The following is a 26,868-nucleotide window of genomic DNA, read 5'->3' on the forward strand; positions in this document are numbered from 1 at the left end:
ATCTGATGCATCAAACAAACCAGCAACGGTAGATATGAATAGACTGGATTGCACAAAGCAGGGTTCAAATTGTAGGATTGCTTCAGTCTGCCTTAAGTGCCCTGATGTGTGGAGTTACATTTTATTGGGTTACATGCACAACGCCAGTCAAGTTAAAGAGAACACGGCAACAGCAGCATTTTGTCATCCACTTGAATCAGTCAATGCCCTCCAGGGCCAATCGATGCAGTTCCGTAACTGCTTCATCTAAAGGACAAGACCTATCATTCACAGAAGATTAGCCCAACCGGTGCCAGTGTTGAGATACATTTTAGGGTTTACCAATACATATTTCCCTGGGCATGTGTACCAAATGGCATAACTGAAGTCAAGCAGGTCAAAAGATATTAACATGTGCCTGTTATAGCCCCACTAGGTAGAGGGTATAATAGTTTTGTTTTACATACAAATCAGAGTTATATTGCGTGGAGTGATATTTAAATGTCCATAAATGTGGCATGTCAAGTTTCTTCATTTGATGCTGGAAGAGTGGCATTAAGGTTTGCTCTAAGTCCGTTACAGCAAACCTTATGGATTCCTGAGAAAGCCCTTGCGAGTAGTCCTGGTGAAGAGAGGGACATATGCATACAATTTCTTAAGGTAAAACAAAGTGAATGGTAAAATTAGCTAATATTGCATTTTCAATTCCGGGCCACAATCAGAACAATCAGTGTCATTCTCTAAATACTGGACATAAGGCAACAATAACCCAAATTTGGTCAACAATTGGGCCAGTGATGTGGGTCATATTGTGGATGTGAATTACAAACCTACGGAGGCAGTCACTGTCCCCTCCCCAATTTCAGAATGGGGGACAATAAAGAGCTGAAGGAAACAGGAAGTTTATTTCGTGGGGGAATGAAACCTGAGGGGAGTTAGAGTGAATGACTAAGAGTATATCGGGGTTTCTGGAGGTAGTTAACCCAGACAACTTCAAAAGACCCTCCTGCAGGGTGACAGCTATGAACCTATCTGAGGGCTGAGAATTTACTAGTTGAAGGACTGTTTTAATCTGAAGTCTGAGAATATACTGGTTGAAGGCCTGTTTTAATCGGAAGGCTGAGAATATACTGGTTGAAGGGCTGTTTTAATCTGAAGGCTGAGAATATACTGGTTGCAGGGCTGTTTTAATCGGAAGGCTGAGAATATACTGTCTGACACTGAAAGGGAGAAAGAGTTATATGCTGTACATAGCTAATATTATAACATTTGTAATGTCTATAATTCTATATCTTTTGTATATATAATGTGTACTGATTGTTTATTTCACTTTCGTTTATGTTTTACGGCTTCCTATTTTGTAGTTGGAAATTCCAATAAAGCAACTTTCAAATCATTTGAAAAAAAAATGAATAGGGAGAGAAAGGGCGACAGAGAAATGGCCTTTATAATGAGAAGGCTGAAAATATGCTGGTTGGCTGGTTTTCTCCAGAGACAAGCACTCAGCAGATGCATGGAGCATAATCAGACACAGAAAGTTGAATGCAGAGGAGGCATTTTGGTGTTCTAACTTTTAAAACCGGGGGACCCCATAACATGCAACTTCCTCTTCATCTTGACAACATCCGTTACATATTCATTATCATGATCATATTGACAACTGAGTTGCAGATTGTATACTTACTGTCAGAAACACACAAATATACCAATAGATACAGGCAGACAAAGAGACAGATAGGCAGTGTGTGAGCATTGCTTAGACCTGGCCTGAACTAACACGAGAAGTTTATTTTGAATAATAATTCCTCAACAGTGGAGCCTGGCGGTATTTGTATAAATTATAACTAAGTGGTTAGGCCTGGAGGTGATTTTGCTACTGGAGAGTGATTACAGACTTAGCTAACAGAAACACTGATTATTGGTCTATTGAGGATAGAGAAAATAGCTGCTGTCTATAGAGACTTCATTAATATAATAACAGATGGCTGCAGAAGATGAGCACTGGAAATAGCACATTATAAACAGGGTGTTTTGAACACTGAAAGCTGTAGTATATCGGACCCTATCCCAGAGGATCCCACAGGTATGCATTTACACTGTTTACTTTTGACTTACCTAACTGTTTTGTTATATATAAAGGGACCTCAGGGTTTTATGATATATGCCCTCTACAGCCCTTAGCTGTGCTATATTGGCCATTAACACCATGCCTTATTTTTTCAACATACTCTATATGAAAGTATCAGTGCTGTCCCCACAGACCAGTCTCCCATGGAGACAAGGTGAAGCTTTTTTTTTGTTAACTTAGCCAACACTCTTACTTAAAGCCATTTACAAACAGTGATTGCAGACATTTAGTACTTTCACAATTAAGTTCAGTTAGACATCCCCCAGAGCATGGACCCCAGCAACGACCGATTGACAAAGTCATGGCCAGACATCCCCCAGAGCGTGGACCCCAGCAATGGACCCCTGCCTCCACCTTGTTTTACTGATGATGTGGTATGCTTTGGATCGCAAGCCATTCCAGGCCTTCTCCATACTTTTTTCTTCCCATCATTCTGGTACAGGTTGATCTTAGTTATCATTTGAATGCTGTTCCAGAACTGGTAGTCTAATCTGGCCATTATATTCTTGAGACTTATGAATGGTTTGCACCTTGTGGTATTTGCTCTTTTGAAGTATTCTCTTACTGGTAGACTTGGATAATGATATGGCTACCTCCTGGAGAGTGTTCTTCACTTGGCTGGATGTTGTGAAGGGGATTTTCTTTACCATGCAAAGGATCCTACAATCATCCACCACTGTTGTCTTCTGTGGATATCCAGTACTTTTTGTGTTGCAGAGCTCATCAGTGCCTCATTTTTTTCTCAGAATGTACCAATCTGTTGATTTGACCACTCCTAATGTTCCTGCTATCTCTCTGATGTATTTTTTTTTCACTTGCATTGAGAGCTCCTTTGACCGCATGTTGTGGGTTCACAGCAACAGCTTCCAAATGTCAATGCCACACCTAGAATCAACTCCAGACCTTTTACCTACTATACTGATGAAGAAATAATGAAGGAATAGCTCACACCTGTCCATGAAACAGCTTTTGAGTCAACTGTCCAATTACTTTTGTTCCCTTGTAAATGAGGGGGCTACATGTTAAAGAGCTGTAATTCCTAAACCCTTCCTCCAATTTAGATGGGAATACCCTCAATCTTTCTGATTGAGAGGGGATCAAATACCTATTTCACTCATTAAACTGCAAATCAATGTATAACATTTCTGGATTTTGTTGTTGTTATTCTGTCCATCACTGTTCAAATAAACCTACCATAAAAATTATAGACTGATAATTTCTTTATCAGTGGATAAACGTACGAAATCAGCAGGGGATCAAATACTTTTTTCCCCTCACTGTACATGTTCTGTTTCTAAATGTGAATTATCTAAAACATTTCAAAACAGATGTAGTCATTGTTTACCTCTGAATTAAGTCAATGAACGATAATGGTCTATACTTTTAAAAACACCATTTAATAACCGTAGAATCCATCTTCTGAACACAACGCGTTGAAGGCTTCAAACCCAAATGAACATGTTTCTGTGAAACACACAAGTGCTTGGTGGTAATGGAATAATTTAAAATAGCAAAGTCACCTAATGCCTAACTGGAGACTGCTTCAGATAAACGAGTGATGTTCAATGTGTGAAACGCAACCAAACATGCTGCCAAATGAACACGCTTATATACAATTTCTATACAATTTGTGGTGGAAACTTGAAAGTAGAAACGACATACTGGGCCAACAGGCCCTCAAGCGTTTCTTTCGGAGCAGCGGAGGCGGCTGGCGTCAATTTGACACTCGTAGATGTATCATGGGCTTAACGAGCAGTGCTGCAGCAAGTAGGAGCAAAAGACATGGACTCACCCAGATGTTCACCATTGATAACACTGTACAGTGTTGTTATGTATCCCAGGGGCATTCACGTTGACTAATTGGCATGTCATTATTCTACATTATTCATTACTCACCCATTAGATTAACCTGCATCCCTTGTATTCCCATAACTGGCAACGCTAAAAGGTTTGGCCAATCAGCAGCTAAAGAACACCAACTTGCATAGATTGTGTTTCTTTAATAAATGAAATATTTGTTTAATTTTGACTCATTTGGTTCTCCATGCAATTCATGTTGTTCTGATGCCTAATTAAATATTAATCTCCCAAAAACTGCAAGACTTAATAAAAAAGCTTTGTTTTATTCTATATTCACCAGTTTTTTTACATTTCTTAACTGTATTTCCTTCAAATCTAAAAGCTGCTTCCAGGATAAGTAGCTTAATGAAGGCTATTTAATGTCCTGTTTAGGTAGCTTCTGTACATTTTATTGTGGTTGCTGAATGGGGAGGCTGCGGTCAAGCCAGTTAAGAACCAGTTTTTCCTGATAAGAGATATGTTCCTTGGAACAGAAGTGTTCTCTTAGTGGTCTCTTAATTTGAACCCTTCTGTTCCTCACTCAAAACTTTCCTTTTCAGCTTTTTTGGAAAGGAAAGAAAAAGGTGCAGTGGTCTCTTCATTTTTTCCCGGAACTGTATAGTTAATGTAAAGCAATTGCAATGTATTGATATCTAGATTGCAATTTCTATTGGGGATATGTAATCACTCTGCTTTGAGACAGGCATGTGGACTACCAATTCTGAATTAAGTTCCAAAATGGATGGGAAATGTTAGCTAAGCTGTGGTAAGTGCGCTTGATCATTAGTTTTGTTTGCTCATTTTCAGCTTTTTTGGAAAGGAAAGAAAAAGGTACAGTGGTCTCTCCATTTTTCCCGGAGCTGTTTTTAATGATCACTGCACAGATGACAGAACAACACAGCTTAACACAATTTATTATATACCAAAAAAATAAATTACCATAATGCTGGATGCTTCTCTCCTTAACCAAATTAAATTTGATTAAGGATGCACTGGGGCAAACTGTATCACCTAATGCAAACTTCAGCTTTTAACAACAGAGCTCATCATGTTGCCAGCCGAGCCAACACCCACCCTATACCCAGGAGCACTGGTGTCTGGGGGGAGTGAACTTCCATGTAGACAGCTGCCAAGGACTGGGGTGTGACAATTCTTATGAAATGACAAGACAGAACAGTATTTGAGTACGTCATTGTTGGCATTTAGTCTGTTTGTCTTTGTAATGAAAATACAACAGGTTACCCAGAAGTTCACCCACGTCATCCGCACCCAAACAAGCTGCTATGCTAACACCTGTACACATAAGAACACTCCAATGCTTGTACCCAGACATTTACACACACACACACCTCAACACCATATATGTTAGGCAGCCACTTGTAGTGACTAGACACACACACACACACACACACGCTGGGCTCTCACAGCACGTTCCCTCACACCTCTTAGCAGATAAATTTTATATCCACTATAAAGCTGTCGTCTGTCCATAAACAGGTTGAGTGGTACACACTCTGACCAGGCTCTGCACACTGTCACTGTCTCACAGCCCTGTCACAGGACCAGTTCAACGGAGAGGTGGAGGAAATCTGGCTCCTTCATTCTGTGTCTTCGATGGGATTGACAGAGTTTTTCTTAGGGAACATGACCATAAAGGCTCAAGGATACACAATATTCACTAATGCCGCAATTACAAAAAATATTGAAATCCAAATGCAGATTGAAAACAGACTGAAAACTGATCATTCCTTATTTTACTTGTGTCCCATCAGCAGAATTGTTCTCTTCACCATTTGACACAAGAACACACCTGTTTCAGGGGCCTCACATCCCTGAACTAAAAACAGAAAGATTAGGTACATTTTGCTATATATGAACATTTTCTTGTAACTCTACCGGCTGCCAGTACACCTACCCTTCGTTGCGGAAGATGGTTTTGAAACAGTCAGCGAGACTCTTGTAGCTTTGGGGATCACTGGCGCCTCTTTGGATCTGAAACCTGACAGACAACATTGTTTGATTAGAACTGACATTTTTCCTTTACACATCTGAACCAATATGGAGAGTCTACAGAGTTGAGCTGAATGCATGGGAAATGTGTTGTAAACGTTTTGTGTTTTAGCCCACTGAGGATAAGGGACAGAGCTGCACTTTGAGAACTCTCAATTTGTAATGTTGATTAAAGGGACGTCACGGATCAACATGACTCAAAGGCGCATGATAATTATCATGGCACATTTCTGTTCATTTCTTCTCCATCCTCTTCACCACAAGTCCCTCCTGCCCAAGGCACAAGTCTAACATTTACTTAACCTAGCATACACCCACTTAGCCTCTCAACTCCTCACAACCTGGCTTTATGAAGCAAGCGCTAAACACTACTAACGTATTAGTAACACGCTAGTAAGAAGCTTTGGAACAGCTCTTTGGTTACTTGTATAAAGGTTTAATATGATACAAGCAGTTGATGGGATTTTCTGTTGTACTAAACGTGCTGCTAACTTCCTAATAAAGACTCCTGGGCTCCGTGTTAAATCTTTAACATGATACTGAACTGGTGGAGGGGATGGGTTGGGGTGTTGGGTGAGTAGGGACCCTAATAGTTTGGGGAACTGGCACTGGGGTTGTGCGGTTGACTGTGGGGCCACGAAGGGCACTGGTGTGTTCCAAAACATCAGCGAAGAAAATACTAGGTTCTTTGAAGGTATTTTACAACTGAACTAAGAGTCTATATGCCCCTTGGGCTGCCTCCCTATCCAATGAAGCCAGAGACAGACAGAATCAACCAATTGAAACGTTTTGAGCCTATGATCATTACCGTTGTTGACAGCATCATCGTGACCAACTCAAAGACATCCTGGAAGGACAGTTGGAAAGAGACCGTGTGAATGTCTGAGGTGAAAGAAATGGGATAGAAGAAAAGGAGAAAGGAGGGGAGACAAACTCTCTCCTCACATGCCTCTGACCAACAAGTCACGAGGTCAGCAGTAAGTCGTCCAGGCGGGTGTCTGGTGTGGCCATAAAGGGCTCCTAACGGGGAGGGGTGAGTAGAGGTTTTGGGGGGGGGGCATAGAGGGATTAGGGGAGGCCGGAGGACAGGGAAGGAAGAGGTGGCTGCCGAAGGGGAAAGACGGGTGAGGTTTAGTGGGGTGAGCAGACCTTTCATATCGCCAACACATTAACGTCTTACAGGGGGTGTCCCCAAAATCCTATTTGGTGGATTCCCCAATAGCTAGTAACCCGTGGCTGAGCCCCAGTTAAACCAAAGCAATAAAGAGACGACCAACACCATATTAAAAAGGAGAAGAACAGAAAGGAGTGGAAGAAGAGGGGAACTGTGAGGGGTTGGGGGGGTGGGGGTACTGGGGTGCACTGAGGTGGGGGCATAGATGATTTAAGACCATTGGGGCTTGTAAACAAATTCAAATCGAGCTTAATTAAAGGCATGTGAGTCCAGGGTCAAGGCTCGAGATGGCCCTGTCCCTTAATAGTAGCCAAAAACCACTCCCCTTTTAAGAGATTCAGAAATAGAGACAAAGAGAGAGAGAGAGTTTGTGAACCAATATTCATTTGTTTATTTACTTTCACCTGCCATTTATACTGTTTGCACAAGATAAACTGTACAGGTCGGAAATGTTTGCACTTATGACTGTCGCTCTGGATAAGGGCGTCAACTAAATGATTAAAATGTAGAAATGTGAATGTGCATGACCACTCTATAACATTTTAAATATTTATATCATTTTGAAACATTTGTGTGCTAATGTAAGCCTTTGTGTGTACATCATTTAGTAGATTTTTCTTTTTATTCTTATTTTACACATGCTTCGGCAATTTAAACAAGTTTCCCATGCCAATAAAGGCGCTTCCAATTGAATGGCGAGACAAAGAGATGGAGAGATATCACTGTACATGGACTATAACATACAATTCAAAATGTCTTTATCCTTTTAAAAACCAGCTGTTAATATTCACTTCAAATTGCACATTTGTTTATTTTCTACATTTCTTCCACATTTATTTTCACTTGGTTTGGCAGAGTAATCAAACATTTACCATGCTAATAAAGGCCTTAAAATGGAAATTGAAATGAGAGCTGGAGAGAGCAGGGTGGATGTGGCAGGGCCATGGTCCAGTCCCAGCCCCCTGACTTCACTCCTAACCCTGGGGTCAGCTCATTTCCTCATGGCCCTTCTCTACCCTGCCATAAAAGTAGGACAAAACAGCAAGCAGGGCCTAGGGAGGGAGATTACCAGAGAGGAGTCCAAGGAAAAAGTGTAGAGGAAGAGGAGTGGGAAGCGCAGAGGAAGAGGATAAGAGTGGAACAATATGAAGTCTTCAGGGGTCTTTCTGTGGGACGGCGGGAGTGAATCCTGACTAAGTGTTGTGTTGAAGCAGAGCAGTGTCGCTTGGTAAAGAAGTGAATGGCCTCTGTGATGCACTCTGCTCTGGCGGATCACCCTGACCCTTTGATCTTGGAGCAGGCAGCGGCCGTCCTGCTACTGTAAATCCGGCAGACAGACAGGCGGACAGGACAGGAACTTTAGGAAAGCCCAAGGGTTTCTTTAAAATATTACGCGACCCCCTCTCCATCCCTGTTTTCATCACTTTCTCCCAAGGCCAGAAACTGGTCAGATATGCTCTGAGGCGATGACTTGTGAGTTCATTGACAGTTCCACCTCCTTTTCTTTGACAGTTGTCAACCCGCCGCCTTCCCCCTCAGGTTTACAGGCCGTGAGAGCTGCACCATAAGGCTAGCCAGGCGAGGAGTGAGAAATTGAAGGCCAGTGCAGGTTGGTGCTTTTGTTAGGCTAAAGACTGGACAAACATTAAGGGGTAAATGATCCCCTCCACCCCAACCACCTGACCCCAACCTCTTCCTATAAAAGGCTCAGATCTTAGATCCTAGAGGTGGCAGTAAATGAGGGTTTGGTAGTGGTGCGCGGGTGTGCCGCGGCCCCGGTCTCTGTGCTTTTATAGAGAGGAGCAGCAGTATTTCAGGGCCAAACACAGCACCAGGGGCCAGAGGCCACGTCCCCTAATGCTCCCCAGAGGTAATGGGGACCGGGTCTCAGGGACCAAAACACACATGCGCATGTTTGCGCACAAGCACTCATACACACACATAACACATACATACGCGCACACACAGTTATGATGGTTAAAATGGACTGCCAATGGGAAGGTGCGAGGGTTATTGGATCAAAAGGCAAAGGGGCAGGCCACTCTTTCAAAACATTCAGGCTTGTTAAATTGTGCTCTGTATTCCATATTCGAAAGGAGAGGGGAGAAGGGAGAGGAGAAGAGAACATTCAGTGAATCTCTCCCACAAACATTACAGTTGTGACAGCTCAAAATGTTCATTGTAAATAACACATACTATGGAGCTATCATATAAATACTTCCAAAGTCCTGAAATAAACATGTTGCTATATATATATATATATATATATATATATATATTACATCTCAACTTCATTAGCTTAGCATCAGACGGGGGTAGTTTGTAAGATGTGGACAGGCCTCTGTAGAGCTAGTACCAAAGTCCCAGTCCCTGTTGATTTACACCTCCCTGCATCACTGAGCGTAACGTGACCTGACAGACAGAACAGGGGGAAAAACTGAGCTGGGGAAAAGAGCAAATCAGCAGTGAAAAAATGTTAGAGGAAGAAAGACAGAACGAGAGAGAGACAGAGACGACAGAAAGAGGGAGAGAGGGGAAAAGACCGACACAGGGGTGGGAGAGAAAGAGAAAAAAGATAGAAAGAGTCGGACAGATTCAGACTTTCAGTTATCTGTCATCTAAGATCTAGAGGGCATAAGAGAAGCCAGAAGGCATCATTAAAATGAAATCTATATTTTACAGCCAGACAGTTAATTTTAATGAGCAGGATCATAAAGACGGCAGAAGTCCATAGCATTGGTACGTGAGGTTAAGAGGAGAGCAGCCTTCCAAACTAACTGATCCAACCTGGCACTCAGAGCAGGGACCAATCAGATCCCAATTTAGGGAGGACCAATGGTTCGTCAGAACACAGAGGGAAAGACACAAACAAAATGGCTCCTCTCTAACATCCGCTAAGAGATTGTCCAGATAAATCACTGGCTTACAGTACTGACCAAATGGCTTATCACAGACCTAGTTTACGACACAAATACACACAAATATAGTGCTATCTTTAATGGATACCCACTGGCTCAACGGAATGCAGAGTTATCTTCTCATTCCAAAGTTTGACAATAATTTACAGAGCACATTCAATTGATGAAAAGGAAATAACAGGGAAAGGTAATAAGACTAAATCCCAGTAAATAAAACACATCCTTTCCTTGACTGTTGGAGGAAGAGAAAAGGAGAACAGGAGGAGGCAGTGAGGCAGGTCAATAAAGCTGAAGGAAAAAGATGAAGAAGCCAAGGTGAAAAATGAGTAGAAGAGGAGGACAAGGGAAGTGATAAACTCCTGGCGCTTGTGACCCGGCAGGACTCCAGGTTGTGGTCTGGGCCAGGCCAGGTTGGATTTCACCTGCACGACAGGCTCGCTGGCCAGAGAGAGTGTGTGTGTGTGTGAGCGTGTGTGTGCAAGCGTCCATGCCTGGGCGTGTGAGCAGCTAACCGTAACTGGGGTAATGAGGGCATCAGTGTGGCTGGCAGACGGAAGGTAGGCCATCACATATTGATGACAAGGACTCAGCCATGACGTCTCTGTGAAATGATTAACTGACCTTGTCTCTTACTGGGGCTCCTTCAGTTCTCACACAGACAAACAGGACTGCCAGGATCCCCACTGAGAAGCGAGCTTGTTGCCTGGCTGGGACACAGATGTCCAGTTCATACTGCGCGTGAGCGTGTGTGTTCAGATAACCCTTCCCCACTGCGAAGCTTCTTCTCGCTCTCTCTCTCTCTGGGACCCAGATGTCTTGTCATATACTGTGAGCCATCGGCCCTGTGTGTGTGTGTGTGTATGTGTGCACGTGTGTGTGCGCACGTGTGTGTCTGCGCACATGTGAGTGAACGTGTGTGCGTGTGTGTGCGCAGGTGCGTGCATGTGTGTGTGTGCGCGCTTGTGTGAGTTTCCTTGTCATTCACTGTGACCCATCAGTCTTAGGATCAGAGCAGGGCAGGACATTCATTAAGCTACCTGCTGACAGACCTGTCGACCGGGCGAAGGAAGGGGTCAATTTGGCTAGTTACACAGCGTCTCCAACAGGTATAAGAGGAGCTCGCCACCCATTTGTGACTAAAGGTAAAGGTACGCACAATTGTGCGCAAGTTGTCATCAACAAATCTCACAAGTACTTACTGTATCCGCCCAGCGTCTATCTAATCAACGCAACACTGACATTGCCCCAATCCTGTTTAAACACAACTTAGTGCATGATACTATACACCAATTCATTTCCAGTGTGTTGCCCCTGTCTCTCAGGCCTAGACGTTTGATTACTCCAAGTCAAGCCAGTGGCAGTCATGAGTTGAAAGAGCTCCGTTGAGATTTCCCCCAAAACCTTCTGAAAACTTAACTGGCCAAAGTACTCCATGAGTGTGTCATTTGCATCTCTTATTTGTTTTACGTGTGAAATGGCAGCAGCAGTAGGCCACAGAAAAATCCTAGACGGGCACATTCCTCTCTGGCTAAATATGCTATTACCTACTGAACATTTCACACAACATTTAAATGAATTCTTTGACGCCTTAATCCCTTAATCCAGAGTGATTTACAGATAATGCATCCGTGTTAAAACTAGTTGGGACAACTACATTAACATTACAGTCCTAGTACTGAATGACTACTAAGTACAGGTTGAGCGAGCTGGAGGAGAAGGCGAGAACAGTTGAATACAAGCCAGGGGAGCTCAGGACATTCAGGGACAGCCCAGAACATCCCACTCCAGGCTCAAGGACAAAAAAGTAAGCCCCACTTTGAAGAAAGGAAAAGCTACATGTCTTCGGAGAGTTCTCTGACAATGGGTGACTTGGCAGTAAACCATGTCCCCCCACCACACAATTTTTTTTTTTATTCAGACAGAAGCCAACAACGCACCTTGACAAAACCAGAGCCTCTACAATACTAGTTCTCTCCTCCTCGTCCATGCCTCAGCAGCCCCAACCTAGGTCTGTGTTAATGAGGGGGAGAAGAAATGTGAGGGAGGTTCTAGATGCCACCAGGAGTCCCCGAGATGCTGAAACAAATGAGGTTTCATCAAGCCCTTTATGGCCCCTCTAAAACGGCTCATTTCAGACGCACAGGGGGATAGTTTCAGTATTTAAACTTTCAAGCCTTGGTAACATAATGCGTTGGGGTGTTAGTGACACTGACATGTCGCGGCTGAGTTCCTGTTTTATGCCAGAACATGACGACTAGGGAAGGCAAGATGTGTTGAAGGGAGACTGGAATGGTCTATTGTAGACCGAACTGGTCTATGGGAGCCTGAACTGGTCTTTTGTAGAATGGAGACAGTCTATTATAGTCTATAGGAGACCGGTGTGGTCTATAGGAGATCGGAGTGGTCTATAAAAGACTGAACTAGGTCTATAAGAGACCAGACTCATCTATAAGAGACCAGAGAGGTCTATAGGAGATCGGAGTGGTCTATAAAAGACTGAACTAGGTCTATAGGAGACCAGACTCATCTATAAGAGGTCTATAGCAGACCGAAGTGGTCTATAGGAGACCGGAGTGGCATATAGGTGACCGGAGTGGCATATAGGTGACCGGAGTGGTCTTTAGGAGACCAAAGTAGTCTTTAGGAGACCAAAGTAATCTTTAGGAGACCAAAGTGGTCTATAAGAGACCAGACTTGTCTATAGGAAACAGGACCTCTCTATACGAGACAGTACAGGTCTATGACAGACAGTACAGGTCTATGACAGACAGTACAGGTCTATGACAGACAGTACAGGCCTATAGGAGACAGGGCTGGTCTATAGGAGACAGGGCTGGTCTATAGGAGACAGGGCTGGTCTATAGGAGACAGGGCTGGTCTATAGGAGACAGGGCTGGTCTATAGGAAACAGGGCTGGTCTATAGGAGACAGGGCTGGTCTATAGGAGACAGGGCTGGTCTATAGGAGACGGGATGGGTCAGTAGGAATATGGACAGAAGAGACTGGCCCAAAGGATATTGGACTGTTTTGTAGGAGTTTGGATTGCTCTTTAGGATACTTGACTGGTCATTAGGAGACTGGTATAAAGGTGACTGGACTGGTCCATAGGAGACTGGTCTAAAGGAGACTGGACTAGTCTAAAGGAGACTGGTCTGGTCTAAAGGAGACTGGCCTGGTCTAAAGGAGACTGGCCTGGTCTAAAGGAGACTGGACTAGTTTAAAGGAGACTGGACTAGTCTAAAGGAGACTGGACTAGTCTAAAGGAGACTGGACTAGTCTAAAGGAGACTGGTATAAAGGAGACTGGTATAAATGAGACTGGCCTGGTCTAAAGGAGACTGGCCTGGTCTAAAGGAGACTGGTCTGGTCTAAAGGAGACTGGCCTGGTCTAATGGAGACTGGCCTGGTCTAATGGAGACTGGCCTGGTCTAATGGAGACTGGCATGGTCTAATGGAGACTGGCATGGTCTAATGGAGACTGGCATGGTCTAAAGGAGACTGGACTAGTCTAAAGGAGACTGGACTAGTCTAAAGGAGACTGGTATAAAGGAGACTGGCCTGGTCTGAAGGAGACAGGACTAGTCTAAATGAGACTGGACTAGTCTAAAGGAGACTGGACTAGTCTAAAGGAGACTGGACTAGTCTAAAGGAGACTGGACTAGTCTAAAGGAGACTGGACTAGTCTAAAGGAGACTGGACTGGTATAAAGGAGACTGGTCTAAAGGAGAATGGACTAGTTTAAAGGAGACTGGACTAGTTTAAAGGAGACTGGACTAGTCTAAAGGAGACTGGACTAGTCTAAAGGAGACTGGACTAGTCTAAAGGAGACTGGACTAGTCTAAAGGAGACTGGACTAGTCTAAAGGAGACTGGACTGGTATAAAGGAGACTGGTATAAAGGAGACTGGCCTGGTCTAAAGGAGACTGGACTAGTTTAAAGGAGACTGGACTAGTTTAAAGGAGACTGGACTAGTCTAAATGAGACTGGACTAGTCTAAAGGAGACTGGACTAGTCTAAAGGAGACTGGACTGGTATAAAGGAGACTGGTATAAAGGAGACTGGCCTGGTCTAAAGGAGACTGGACTAGTTTAAAGGAGACTGGACTAGTTTAAAGGAGACTGGACTAGTCTAAAGGAGACTGGACTAGTCTAAAGGAGACTGGACTAGTCTAAAGGAGACTGGCCTGGTCTAAAGGAGACTCGTCTAAAGGAGACTGGCCTGGTCTAAAGGAGACTGGTATAAAGGAGACTGGCCTGTTCTAAAAGAGACTGGCCTGGTCTAAAGGTGACTGGTATAAAGGAGACTGGCCTGGTCAAAAGGAGACTGGCCTGGTCTAAAGGAGACTGACCTGGTCTAAAGGAGACTGACCTGGTCTAAAGGAGACTGACCTGGTCTAAAGGAGACTGGCATGGTCTAATGGAGACTGGCATGGTCTAAAGGTGACTGGTATAAAGGAGACTGGCCTGGTCTAAAGGAGAAGTGTGTCAGGATGGTATGGATGTGGTGTTGCAGTCAAGGGACATGGAATAATAGCAGACAGGAGGCACCATTCAGAAAGTAAACTAGGTGATCTGGTGACAGGCCAGAGATCTGCACACAGTCAGCGGGGAGTCCCTTGGATGGTCATTCAGGGGTTTCTCAGGGGAGAATGATGCAGGGTTGGGAGCTTTAGGAGGGGACTTAACTGCTGCTGACCTGCCTGTTCTTTTACAAGGGAAGGATCAGCTATCAGCCCCTCTGAGCTTTGTGGCCTGCTGTTTGAGCACTGTCAGGGATTCCTCCAGGAGGGCAGTAGGGGTCACACAGCAGCCAGGGGTTAGAAGGAATAGAAGGAGAAGAAGGGGGAGGAGGAGGAAAGGAGAAATTCCAGGAGATATTGTTTCAAATGTTATCTAACCAGATTTCACCTATTGGATAGGATTAAATATATAGAAATAGACTAATTAGGGCAAATGGGGACTCCTATTCATTCTCTTTCAATGAATCCTCTCCCATCTGATAGCCGTAAACCAGACAGATAGCCTAAGGCCAGTTCATCAAAGGTTATCTCAGAGAGGGGGAAATGAGGAGCGATAAGACCATGTCTAAACATACACACACACATACAAACACTAACAAACGTTACTTAAAGTCCAGGACATCATCCATCAAAAGCCCTCGTGCAATCCAGCCCTAAAGCAGAAACACACTTCCAACCCTGCCAGGATCAAATGGAGGCTGGGTTGTCATGGACAATGACGACAGGCAAAGCAAAGAGTAACCTCGGGTTGCTCTAATCAGGGACCAGAAATGTGTCTCTGAAGGACTCGTGTGCGCTTGGGGATGAGTTCCGTGTTAGAATTAGGGGTTAGGTTTGGATGTACTTCTATTTGCACTTCTGGTTAGATGCATTTCATTGTACTGTACTTGTACTGTTCAATGACAAAGTTGAATCTAAACTAACTTGAGTGTAATCTAATGTAGGGATACAGTTTGTTTTTTATGGTATGGTTAATATGTGTTTTAGGGTTATGCTATAAATCAGTGGCTCCCAACCTTTTTCAGTTACTGTACCCCCAAAAAGAATTTGCACTGCTTGGAATACCCCTGAAGTACCCCCTCATGTTCATTTCACTAGTAAGTCTATGGTGTCAGGAGTGTTTTCAAGTACCCCCTGTGGAAAGGCCAAGTACCCCCAGGGGTCCTAGTACCCCTGGTTGGGAACCACTGCTATAAATTATAAAAATGTTGGTCTTAATATTTACAGGAAGTCTACAGATTGCGTGTGTATGCGAGTAAAGAGAATTATTGCAGATGCCTAATAATCTAGAAAAAGATGAAAGGGTTTGTAATCTAGGTTTGATGAAGCTGAGTTTGAGGGGCTAAACATCTGTCATGAAAAAAACTGGAGGAGGAACCAAACCTGGAATATGAGACTGCGCTGGACAGGGCATATATGAGATTTGATTAGTTGAACCTTAATTTTCCCTTTTTCGAAGTGTTGAGTTGTTGGCTACATAGTAAAGAAGTCTGTGTCACGGTCGACAGGCAGGACACAAGGCACAGAGCTGTAATACATCGTTTTAATGTTGTTCTTTGCAAAACAGAACAGAAAACAACATAAGGAGAGGCAGACGGCAGACTGCAAACTAAAGCACATAACACAAACACAACTGGCGCAAACAATGATCCACAAACCAAAAGGCAAACCAGGGTGACTTAAATAGAGTCCCCAATTAGAGGCAATGTAGGGCAGCTGCCTCTAATTGGGGACAATCCAAGCGGCAGCGCAGAGATGCCTAGTGGCACCTATGTGGTCAGGCCCTGACTGTGACCCCCGGGCACATAGAGATGGCAAGAGGCCCCCAGCCTCTGACAGTGTGTGGACTGTAAAAAGGAATCATTTGAGCAATAAGGCACAAGAAGCAGTGATTTGTGTCTTTTTTTCTACAACTGGTTGGCCAAATAAAACATTGTGATTGGTTGAAATGTGTTCCTAGGAAAAGGTATATAGACCATATTTTCTCTTGTTTTGCCTTTGCAATTGGTTTGCAACAACAGGTACATATGCTGTCCAGTCAAATAGTAGTTTCAATTTGGAAAATTGGGTGGGTTTAGCAACCACATCTTAGCATACTAAGATGACCAGCAGAGCAGCAAACTGAGTACCCTGGCCAACTTAACTATACTGGCATAAAGAAATCTTGATACTGGGGTAGGACAATTCCATGTCAGCTGATGCAGCGCTGAGCCAATGGCCACTCGGGTTCCCTGGCTGAACTGGCTGCACTTCATGTGCTTTCTCAAACGCAAGCAGAAAGGGAGTGATGTCACTTTTCTTTGTGCGTTGACTTTCTGATAGCTTGCAAGGTGCAAATGTTCACAGGAAGTTAAATTCATGGAAGTCGGTTTTTAATCTCCCCAAAAATGTATGGATTTGAATAATCAATGCGTGCCATGCAGACACAAGACCATTTACCTATATGAAAGGTATAATTAAAAACATTTTGATTTGCTAGACGATAATGGTAATATACAGCTCCGGAAAAATTAAGAGACCACTGCACCTCCTTCTTTCCTTTCCAAAACAGTTGAAAAAGCAAGTTTTGAGTGAGAAACAAAGGCGTTCAATTTGCAGTGGTCTCTTAATTCTAACCCTTCTGTTCCTCACTAAAAACCTTTCTTTTCAATTTTTTTGGGAAAGGAAAAAAGGTGCAGTGGTCTCTTAATCGTTTCCAGAGCATTTTTCTCATAAAGAATATGACAAGGTTATCAGGCCTATTACAAAGGTGCTATTTCTGATAAAGGCTCCAATATATTAAAGCCACAATTTTTAATGTAGAGGACTAGATGTCCATTTTATCCCAAAAAATGATAGTCATGCAGGCTGGCTAACGTTGTGTTCACCTTATAGTTAGAAGTCTTTACAGTGTGCACTGCTCAGCTGCTTTCACACAACCATAATTTGTATATCAAAAGTGACACTGGTCTTCCGAGTTCAGACAGGATTAAATAAAATAAAAACATTCTGAAACAAGGTCAAATGAGTGAATAAAATAGATAATTAAAACAGCAAGGTGAACATGAAATTAACACAGGGAATCAGTGATCATTTTAAGATGATGCTTGGCAATGTGGGTGGATTGATTTCCTGCCTGTTCGGCACTGTCCGGGGCCTCCCCCAGATAGGGCCACAGTGTCGCCGGACCCCCGTCTCAGTCCCAAGATTTTAAGCAGCTATATTATTGTGCTGGGGGAGTAGAGTCAGTTCTCCTTCTCCACTAAGTTCTCCTTCTCCACTATAAATCCTTGTTGATATGAGGAATGCATTTTCTGAATTTTCCCAGTATCCTCCCGTTTTAAACTTCTGCGGAGTACCTGGCTTGGGGGACCCGTTGCTGTCCCTGTCCAGAGTCCTCCTGGTTGTGTTGCAGATTGAGACAATGCCAGACAATTTCAGCTGCCACTGTGGTAACACCTCCCCCTGCCCTGTGTTGTCCCTGTCCTTGTCCATCAGGTCATGCTTCCAACCTGGACTAAGTTTAAATAGACTCTAGCAGCCCACATGCATTTATTAATTATTACAATTATAATATTATCACCCCTCTGAGCCTGTGTCCTCCCTAGGTTTCTTCCTAAATGTTGGCATTCTTAGGGAGTTTTTCCTAGCCACTGAAATTCAACAATTCTGTTGTTTGCTCCTAGGGGTTTAAGGCCAGGTGTTTTGTAAAAGCACTTGGTGACATCTGCTTATGTAAAAATGGCTTTATAAATACATTTGATTGGATTGATACAGCACAGCTTGGAACGATGCTCAGACTTCAAGGATATAAGAAGCAGTTTCCTGAAAGGCCATGCTAAGTGCCTGGATACAGCCCAAAGCTGTGGTATATTGGCCATACAACAGAGAGGACCTGAATACAACCTTATCAGTGGTATATTGGCGGTACGCTACAGAGTACCTGGATACAGCCTTTAGCAGTGATATATTGGCCATAAACCACAGAGTACCTGGATACAGCCCTTAGCAGTGGTATATTGGCCATAAACCACAGAGTACCTGGATACAGCCTTTAGCAGTGGTATATTGTCCATAAACCACAGAGTACCCGGATACAGCCTTTAGCAGTGGTATATTGGCCATAAACCACACAGTACCAGGATACAGCCCTTAGCAGTGGTATATAGGCCATAAATCACAGAGTACCTGGATACAGCCCTTAGCAGTGGTATATTGGCCATAAACCACAGAGTACCTGGATACAGTCCTTAGCAGTGGTATATTGGCCATAAACCACAGAGTACCTGGATACAGCCTTTAGCAATGGTATATTGGCCATAAACCACACAGTACCAGGATACAGCCCTTAGCAGTGGTATATTGGCCATAAACCACACAGTACCAGGATACAGCCCTTAGCAGTGGTAAATTGGCCATAAACCACAGAGTACCTGGATACAGCCCTTAGCAGTGGTATATTGGCCATAAACCACAGAGTACCTGGACACAGCCCTTAGCAGTGGTATATTGGCCATAAAACACAGTACCTGGATACAGCCCATAGAGTGGTAAATTGGCCATAAACCACAGAGTACCTGGATACAGCCCTTAGCAGTGGTATATTGGCCATAAACCAGAGTACCTAGATACAGCCCTTAGCTGTGGTATATTGGCCATAAACCAGAGTACCTAGATACAGCCCTTAGCTGTGGTATATTGGCCATAAACCAGAGTACCTGGATACAGCCCATAGAGTGGTAAATTGGCCATAAACCACAGAGTACCTGGATACAGCCCTTAGCAGTGGTATTTTGGCCATAAACCAGAGTACCTGGATACAGCCCTTAGCTGTGGTATATTGGTCATAAACCACAGAGTACCTGGATACAGCGATTAGCTGAGGCATATTGGCCGTACACCAGACATCCTTGTGCCTTATTGCTTATTTAGGTAATAGGACAGAGAAAGTGAGGCATACATACAAAACCCAGAAGAGTGGTGATCACACAGAGAACGGGTTGAGTACTGTGGGCTGGATAGAATGGGAGAGTGTGTTAGTGTAGATAAATGTAGAGGACAGGCCTAGAATGTAACAGGATGCCAACATGAAGGGATCGGTCGGCCCTTAAGTCCTCTCCTACGTGTGTGTGTGTGTGTGAGAATGTATACACACATTGGTGTGTGTCTTTCTCTCCCTGTGAGTGTGTGTTTAGTCCCCTCTAATGAGGGTATAGCGTCCCAGCCTAGCGGCCTGGTTGATCAGAGTCAGATGGCCTGGCCCCAGAGCACACTCCCCTCCACCCCACACACTGCCCTCCCCCTACCCAGAATGCCGCCCGACACCCTTTGTTACCTCCAAGTGAGCTGAGACCAGCCCATGAACCATGTAACTAGGTGCTTTCCAGGTTAATGGGATGGGGGTGGGGTGTGGGGTGGGGTGGGGGGGTAACTGCCAGTGCAACTGTCTCAGCGGAGTAAGAACACACGAACCAACACACTGAGATGCGTACAGACAGAGAGACATGCGAGCGAACAAACGCACCACATTCCTTGTCCTTCCCACACAGCATTCTGGAGCAGTGACAGGAAGGGGTTAGGGACGCGGTAGTCAACAACATTTACACAGCCGCGTGTTTACACAAAATGTGCCATGCGCATTAGGTGAAGTCTCTGCGTCCTAAAATCATATAACACGTCCATAAAGAAAATGTTGCCCATAAGTTGTGCGGCTAGGTGATAAGCGCTGCTGGGCTGTCTCTAAAACACCTCTGTGGGCTGTCGGAGCCACACACATAAGATACGTCTGTGTGTTAAATACATTATGCCAGAAAACACTGGGAGAGACAAAACAAGACCAAAGCAATTTATTATCACATAGTTGTTGGCACCTTTGTAAATCTTTGGCATACCCTTGAATGGTTGGCCTTGTTACAGACACACAAGGTGACACACACAGTTGAAAATGGCAATTGAAAGTACATTTCCCACACCTGTGGCTTTTTAAATTGCAGTTAGTGTCTGTGTATAAACAGTCAATGAGTTTGTTTGCTCTCATGTGGATGCAGTGAGCAGGCTAGATACTGAGCCATGGGGAGCAGAAATGAACTGTCAAAAGACCTGCGTAACAAGGTAATGGAACTTTATAAAGATGGGAAAGGATATAAAAAGATATCCAAAGCCTTGCAAATGCCAGTCAGTGCTGTTCAATCACCTATTAAGAAGTGGAAAATTCAGGGATCTCTTGGCACCAAGCCAAGCTTCTGAACCGCCGTTTTTAAATTTTCAGGATGAAAGCAACCTGACGCTCACTGTATCCCTCTGCCAGTAAAGCCAGAATCGAACCTTCCTTTTCCTCACTCAAAGCTGTTCTTTTCAATTCTTTTGTCATGCTGAATAGTAATTATTTTATTCAAATTACATTTGAGGTACTACTTGCATTGTTTTTGCCATCCAGCTGGTCCTGTTGCACGAGGATAGTGATGACCACAGCAGGGGTTTTTATACCTTTCTTCATTAAATTAATTTTGGTAATCACCTAATCAGTACCTCATTAAGTAAAATGAGGTGTGCCTGTATTGGAATTTAACAGACACTGGAATGGAAAGGCTGCCATACATATAGAGATGCTGATTTAAGAATAATTAGGAGTGGTCTCTTAATATATATATTAATTCCAGAGCGTATGTTTGTGTAAGTGTATGTATGTATGTATATATATATATATACACACACACACACATATACAGTGGGGAGAACAAGTATTTGATACACTGCCGATTTTGCAGATTTTCCTACTTACAAAGCATGTAGAGGTCTGTAATTCTTATCATAGGTACACTTCAACGGTGAGAGTTGAAATCACATTGTATGATTTTTTTAATAATTAATTTGCATTTTAATTGCATGACATAAGTATTTGATCACCTAACAACCAGTAAGAATTCCGGCTCTCACAGACCTGTTCGTTTTTCTTTAAGAAGCCCTCCTGTTCTCCACTCATTACCTGTATTAACTGCACCTGTTTGAACTTGTTACCTGTATAAAAGACACCTGTCCACACAATCAAACAGACTCCAACCTCTCCACAATGGCCAAGACCAGAGAGCTGTGTAAGGACATCAGGGATAAAATTGTGGACCTGCACAAGGCTGGGATGGACTACAGGACAGTAGGCAAGCAGCTTGGTGAGAAGGCAACAACTGTTGGCGCAATTATTAGAAAATGGAAGAAGTTCAAGATGACGGTCAATCTTCCTTGGTCTGGGGCTCCATGCAAGATCTCACCTCGTGGGGCATCAATGATCATGAGGAAGGTGAGGGATCAGCCCAGACCTACACGCCAGGACCTGGTCAATGATCTGAAGAGAGCTGGGACCACAGTCTCAAAGAAGACCATCAGTAACACACTACGCCGTCATGGATTAAAACCCTGCAGCGCACGCAAGATCCCCCTGCTCCACTCGCTGTGTTTGGAGGAAGAAGAAGGATGAGTACAACCCCAAGAACACCATTCCAACCGTGAAGCATGGAGGTGGAAACATCATTCTTTGGGGATGCTTTTCTGCAAAGGGGACAGGACGACTGCACCGTATTGAGGGGAGGATGGAAGTGGCCATGTATCGCAAGATCTTTGCCAACAACCTCCTTCTCTCAGTAAGAGCATTGAAGATGGGTCGTGGCTGAGTCTTCCAGCATGACCACGACCTGAAACACACAGCCAGGGCAACTAAGGAGTGGCTCCGTAAGAAGCATATCAATGTTCTGGAGTGGCCTAGCCAGTCTCCAGACCTGAACCCAATAGAAAACCTTTGGAGGGAGCTGAAAGTCTGTATTGCCCAGTGACAGCCCCAAAACCTGAGGGATCTGGAGAAGGTCTGTATGGAGGAGTGGGCCAAAATCCTTGCTGCAGTGTGTGCAAACCTGGTCAAGAAATACAGGAAACGTATGATCTCTGTAATTGCAAACAAAGTTTTCCGTACCAAACATTAAGTTCTGCTTTTCTGATGTATCAAATACTTATGTCATGCAATAAAATGCAAATTAATTACTTAATCATACAATGTGATTTTCTGGATTTTTGTTTTAGATTCTGTCATTCACAGTTGAAGAGTACCTATGATAAAAATTACAGACTTCTACATGCTTTGTAATTGGGAAACACTGCCGATTTTGCAGGTTATCAAATACTTGTTGTCCCCACTGTACACACATATATATATATATATATATACACACACAGCAAAAAAATATATAAAAGAACACATATCACACATCAGGTCTTGATAAAGAAATATATAAAAAATCTTTACTGCACATTGTGTAATTCGTTGATGAGAAAATGATGTAAAAAGGGTCAACAGAAACCAAAATCATCAACCGTTTGAGGGCTGGATTCAAACTCACACTGAAAATTGAAGTAAATAATTGAAATCACAGGCTGTTCCAACTTGTGTGAATTTCATCACGGCAACTCATAATGTGACTCAGTAGAATGTGTGGCACCCACGCACTCCCAATAATGTCTGGGCAGGTCTGACAATGGGTCTGAGGATTTCATCCCGATACCTAACAGCAGTCAGGGTACCGTTGCCTAGCGTGTGGATGTCTATGTGACCCTCCAGGGATATGCCTCCCCAGACCATCACTGACCCACCGCCAAACCGGTCTTGCTGGATGATGTTGCAGGCAGCATAATGTTCACCACGGCGCCTCCAGACACTTTCACATCTGTCACATGTGCTCTGTGGGAACCTGCTGTCATCTGTGAAGAGAATGGTCCGCCAAGGGGGACCTGCCAATTCTGGTTTTCTCTGGCGAATGCCAATCAAGTTGCACGGTGCGGGGCTGTGAGCACAGGTCCCACTAGAGGACGTCGGGTCCCATTTTGTAGGGCTCCGGCAGTGCTCCTCCTGATCCTCCTCGCAGCAGATACTGGTCCTGCTGCTGGGTTGATGCCCTTTTAAGGCTCTGTGCAGCTCTCCTTGTGTAAAGGCCTGTCTCCCGGTATCTCCTCCATGCTCTTGAGACTGTACTGGGAGACACAGCAAACCTTCTTGCGACGACACATATGGACGTGTCATCCTGGAAGAGCTGGACTACCTGTGCAACCTGAATGGGCTGCAGGTATCGTCGTGCTACCAGTAATGACAAGGATAGTAGAAAAACGCAAAACTAGAGAAGAATCAGTCAGGGAGGATAAAGAGAGAGCAATTCTCTGTGGCCACCACCAGCAAAACTATTCCCTCTTCGGAGTTTGTCTTGATGTTGCCTCTCCAGTGCATCTGTTTCAATTTCACATTCAATTTCACCAAAACAGGTGACATTGATACACAATTGCTTATGCTTTCCAACTGGACAGATTGATATCCCTAAAGTTTAATTGACTTGATGTTATACTGTAATGATTATATGTTCCCTTAATTTTTTCAAGCAGTGTATATCTTTATATACACAATAATTATTTTGGATTTCGTAGTTTTATCATTAAGCAAGCAACATCATAAAATCTACTCATGTCAACTACAAAACCCACAATGCAAGGCTTTCTCTGAAACTTCTCCCTCTGCTTACGACTAGATGGGATTGGGCCCTAATTTGGGAAAAGGAGTAAACATGAATTCTCAGGTACACAGCATATTTTGTGAGGTTTCCCCTTCAGAAGAGAAAGTCCATTAAAAAGCCCTTTGATTTTTCATGTGAAAAAAAAGCTTGGAAAAAAAAGAAATGTACTTTAGTTGCCTCAAGTCCAAATTGGGGCAGTGGACATTAAAGACAGGAGTTAACCAGCCAGAGCCTAATAAGAGCCATGCCTGGCCTAGTGGAGAGAGAAGAAAGTGTGAGAGAGGAGATAGAATGGTAAGAGTGCGAGAAGAGTGGAGGTGTGTGTGTGTCTGTGTATGCACGCGTGCATGTGCACGTGTGTATAGACATTGTCAGTCACCAGTCAGCCCAGCAGAGTCAGTCTCCAAGTCTCCAGCCTGCTAATAGAATTCAGCTCCTGCTTTTCTTTCCTAATTAGCTAGCCGGTATGTGTGTATCAGCTTGTGTGTGTGAGACAGCGGGGGTTTAGTCATGTGTAGTGCGTTCTTCAACAGCCAGGAATCTCCTGAAGTTTAAAGAGGCCCATTCAATAAGATTTCCATATTTCTGACCTTGGCTTTGAGTTCCAGTGCAACAATAGAAATATTGGTCTGTTTATTCCATTAACTGAAGAAGACTGTTCAGAGACCTCTCAAATAAGGACACCCCCAAAAAGTTGGACAACAGCTGGAAAAGACAAAAGGAAATCCCTTTGAAAACAAGATATGGACAAAGCTAAACACATGGGAAAATATTATGAATCCTTTGAATGTGAATAACGGAGCAGATGTTCATGATACACGTTTTGCTAAGCAGCACAACTAGATTGATCAACCCCAAAGCGCTTCAAATTGATGGGGCCGGCGGAGCCATGGAAACGCATACAGAAAGCAAATCAATAATGTGTCAATAAAGCTGTCATTTTTTACTGGTGCCTTTAGCACTTTTTAAAGGAAGAGCATTACAAAGAAAACAGTGCTTGCACTTTTAACCCGAAGACCTGTTTGTGAAGCCAGTCTGTGGTCAGCCCCTACCTGCTGGAACCTCTCCATACCCTCAGCACGGGCCTGTAAATCACACTGCAGGGTCCCACAGTATCACATATCTACCAATACAGCACAACCAGTCCAGTCTCCTAGTGTGTGTGTGATCCTGGTTTTACTATACATGTGGGGACAAGTCCACACAAAGACAGCAACACCTGACAATCTGGTCCCACAAAGTTGTAAAGCTGGTCCCTACAAGTAAAAATGGTTTTGGGTAAAATGTACAATTGGGTTAGTGCTAGAATTGGGGTTGGTTTTAGGTTTAGAGGTTAGATATAGGTTGAGGAATAAAGGTTAGGCGTAGGTTAACGTTAGGTGATAGAGAAAATAGGGAATCCATTTTCTAGTCCCTACAAGGGCAGCAAACATTCAAATGTTTGTGTATTCCTCCAACACCCCCTCCTTTCAGCCCTGCCTTTCTTCCCCTCCATTCCATGGCATCCTCTGCACCCTCAAAGTGTAATTCTCACTTTGTGAAACTGCAAGGCCTCAAAAAGTTGACTTCCTAAGAAACAACTGCTGTAAATGACGGAACAGCAGTCCAATTTGCGGGGGCCGGGGAGGGGGTTGGCGGTTGGGTGTAGGGAGGGGTTGAGGCCTTCTCAGTGGTCTTGGCTGAGCCTGTGAAAGACTATAAAGGTTTAGTAGCGGCCCACGACCTGTTTATGGATGGACGGCTAAGCTGCTGCAATTTGAGGGGTCGTGATCACACTCCTCTCTCTACCCAAACAGCCTTTCGCGCTGCTCCCGTTAAATGAGACACGAGAGTGAGAGAGAAAGAATGAGAATGAGAGGGAAAGGGAGGGAGAGAAACAGATGAAAAAAAAAAATCCTTAAAGTCAACGCTCGGCTTAAGATTTATATTCTTTGTTTTGTTGTTTTTCCAACAGCCATCCACACGCCATTAAAAAAAAATAGATTAATGAAATAATGAGGTAAAAATGTGAGTGATTTGCTAACATAAAAAACCAACTGCTCAAACACTGTGGAGTGGAATTGGTAAATGATGCATTTCATTTTCCACAAAATGGCTTTGGGCTTTGGCATGGGGATGCTGCCCACCAGCATGTGAATGCAGAACTGGCCCGGCCAGGCTTACTGAGCAGTAGGGAAAAAGCCCTGATACACTGTAAAACCACAGAGCATGTGACACGTTTATAACTTAAACATATGTGTTTAAAGCTGAAACATCAAGCATGTAGACACGCCAATAAGTGTTTTCATCCTGAACACAGCAGTTTAAAATTGAAGATTAAACAAGATTGTGTGTTTTACCCAGTCAGTTCTCCAAAAGGGAAAACACCAGTCAAGTAAGTGTTCAGATTTTAAACTGTACATAGACAGTACAGATGCACTTCTTAAAGACCTTTTTTCAAATATTGGCGTAGCCCATTTTCCCCTGGCTCATTGAGATTGAGCCTATGCTATATCTTGCTCTGGGCCACCCCCTCCGTGGGCTGGGGGCAAGAAGCTACGCAGGGAGGCTCTGTCAGGCTAAAAACAGAATGGGTGTGTGTCTTTATAATGCATGGATAATTATGTGGTCATTAAAGGTTTACTTTTAAATGAAACAATCAAACTCAAAAAGTTAATAAATGCAACAACCATGTCACAAATCACAGTCAATGCTGGGAAATACAGCTCTACATCCAGCACTGTTAAAACAACACAGCCAGTGTTTTATTTATTAAGCAATGTGTCCTGATGTTCACAATCT

General features: G+C 43.7%; 1 protein-coding gene across 4 annotated transcripts in view; it reads right to left on the reverse strand.

Annotated features, from left to right (window-relative positions):
• The window catches only part of slc25a21 (solute carrier family 25 member 21), a 115,346-nt gene that overhangs the window by 20,794 nt on the left and 67,684 nt on the right, over window positions 1-26,868 (reverse strand). For all 4 annotated transcript variants that reach the window (XM_010898614.3, XM_010898615.3, XM_013137331.4 and 1 more), the window contains one exon: window positions 5,862-5,945. In XM_010898614.3, the coding sequence (XP_010896916.2) occupies window positions 5,862-5,945 (84 nt within the window). The remainder of the gene's footprint in view (window positions 1-5,861; window positions 5,946-26,868) is intronic.

Source organism: Esox lucius, chromosome 15 (genome assembly GCF_011004845.1).
Source record: "Esox lucius isolate fEsoLuc1 chromosome 15, fEsoLuc1.pri, whole genome shotgun sequence".
Lineage (NCBI taxonomy): Eukaryota > Metazoa > Chordata > Actinopteri > Esociformes > Esocidae > Esox > Esox lucius.